Raw genomic sequence first — 2,104 nt, 5'->3', positions numbered from 1 at the left:
ACACACACACACACACACACACACACACACACACACACCGTGTGGAACTCAGGGCACTTTACATAATACATAAATACATAATCCAAGCAGAACCAACAATACATACAAAAACAAAGCAGGGACAAGTGGGAAACAAAAGACTAACAATACATAATAAATAATGACACTGAAAGATCTACTGTCAATCAGTGACAGTCTAAACTTTGGAACAAACTTTAAACTTTATATTACTATTGAAATACAACTGTGCTGTAATGAATATTTAATTATACTAATAATTTTACTGTAATAAAATTACAGTACTTATGTCTTAACTTCTTTACCTACAAGTGTTAAACTCAAGCTTTGTTTTGGTGGAAAACTGCAGGGAGACATTTAAGTGAAAAAATCTTTCCCTGAACAAACCATCGATCAATAATTTAACCCTCATATTGTGTGTTAATGATTTATTTTCAGGAATCTGCACTGAGTGGTGAAGAGGATGCATACACTGAATCTCATTTCCAGGATGTCTTTAATGAGGACTGCATTGTGCTGGATCCAGTCTCAGTGCTTCCACTGCAGTATAAAATCACCAGGAATCTGTTGCCACTGTCAGGTGAGAGTATACTCTTATTGCTGGAGTGTGTGCAAACTAATGCTTTGACAAACAAGCTTTAATATGGACATTATTGATTTTCAGGAATCAATCATTTGAGTTACAATTTTAACTTCATTTTCAACTTTAAAGCAGCTCTACAGAAGGCAATTTAGATTATTATTTTAATTTAGATCAGTTTAATTCAATTATTCAGTGAACTCATAATTTCCAATGTAGTTAAATCAATACATGAATTGTCGTTTAAGTCTCCACTGAGTAAGCCAAAGGGTGACAGTAGCAAGGAGCAGTAACTGCAGGGAGTAAGAAGCCCTTAGCTCAGCTGACGGAGCCAGTCCTCTGTTCTAACAGTGCGAACACAGCTGGACTCAAGATCCCAAGCTCCAGCACAGGTCCGTGATTGTGTAGATGGTGTTCAAAATATAAACCAGCTCCTTCTGATTGGAGACTAGCTTGGGCCAAAACGGACATGGACAAAAGTTTGAGACCACAGTGATTGTAATATAATGACTGTAATTTGACCAAACCATCGATTAGAGTTTTATAAGTAATCCGGAATGATGCTTAAGGGGTCATGAATTGAAAAATCAAATTTTCCCTGATCTTATTACATATTTGAGGTCATTGTACTATTTAAAAAAATATACTATAAGTTTCAGAATTCAGTACTTCCTCCTTAGTCCAAAAACAGCATTTATTGAACCCAACTGGCAGAATGACCAACTTTGTCTTGGTCATAATAATCATAATCATCACAGAAGAGTACCTGAAGAGATGAACACCTACTGCTGCTTCACATCTGTTAGTGAGGTGATGAGGAAAGATGGCAGAGATCGGAAAACAGCATCACTCGGGATAAAATACATTTAGATGCTTACTAAGTTTTTCAAATGTTGTGCAATCCTTAGTTGTGCAAGAACATTGTCTCTGTATACCTTCTGAAGCATTTAAAAATGTGGGTGTTTGTGTTTATTTTCAACACAGTGCCTGATTGTGTCAGTAGTTTGTAGGTTTTGGTTTACAAACACTTTCACTGAAAAATGGACCTGACCAAATGCCACAACACAGAACTCGGTCTGTGAGCTGTGCTGAACAAAACTCTGGCCATTCACGCGCTCAACACTAGCTACAGTGCTCAATGCTGGGGGAAAATAATGTTGTTAAAAAGAACCTTTGATGGAATAGATGTAAACATAATACTGTAAGCCAATTAGCTGTAATCATAGCCATGTTTTAACAGTTCCACACGTTCATATGCAAAGGTTGGTGTTAAATGTTTGAAACGGGTCACGCATATACTTTATTCATTGTCTATCATAATACAAACTGCAGAGCCCTGCACATGACTTGCAGAATAAAAGATAGAGAGTTTTTGTAGTGGTTTTTCAATTTATTAGTAAAAAAAAGTCTGTGGTAAATTTAAATATGATACCTGCACGTTTGGCTCTACAGTGTCACGCCAGTTACACACGCTTATACAGAAAACACACATTTTTTATGTTTTTT

At 36.3% G+C, this 2,104-nt stretch overlaps 1 protein-coding gene across 1 annotated transcript in view; it reads left to right on the top strand.

The window, feature by feature from the left end:
* Positions 1 to 2,104, top strand: part of kntc1 (kinetochore associated 1) — an 80,054-nt gene that overhangs the window by 47,800 nt on the left and 30,150 nt on the right. Inside the window, 1 exon segment of the mRNA XM_016254415.1 lies at positions 446 to 598. Within this exon segment, the coding sequence (XP_016109901.1) occupies positions 446 to 598 (153 nt within the window).

The sequence above is a fragment of the Sinocyclocheilus grahami genome, unplaced genomic scaffold, assembly GCF_001515645.1.
Source record: "Sinocyclocheilus grahami isolate Dianchi unplaced genomic scaffold, SAMN03320097.WGS_v1.1 scaffold1245.1, whole genome shotgun sequence".
NCBI classification, from domain to species: domain Eukaryota; kingdom Metazoa; phylum Chordata; class Actinopteri; order Cypriniformes; family Cyprinidae; genus Sinocyclocheilus; species Sinocyclocheilus grahami.
Note: the sequence above shows the minus strand (reverse complement) of the source record. Positions and strands in the feature narration are given on the sequence as shown.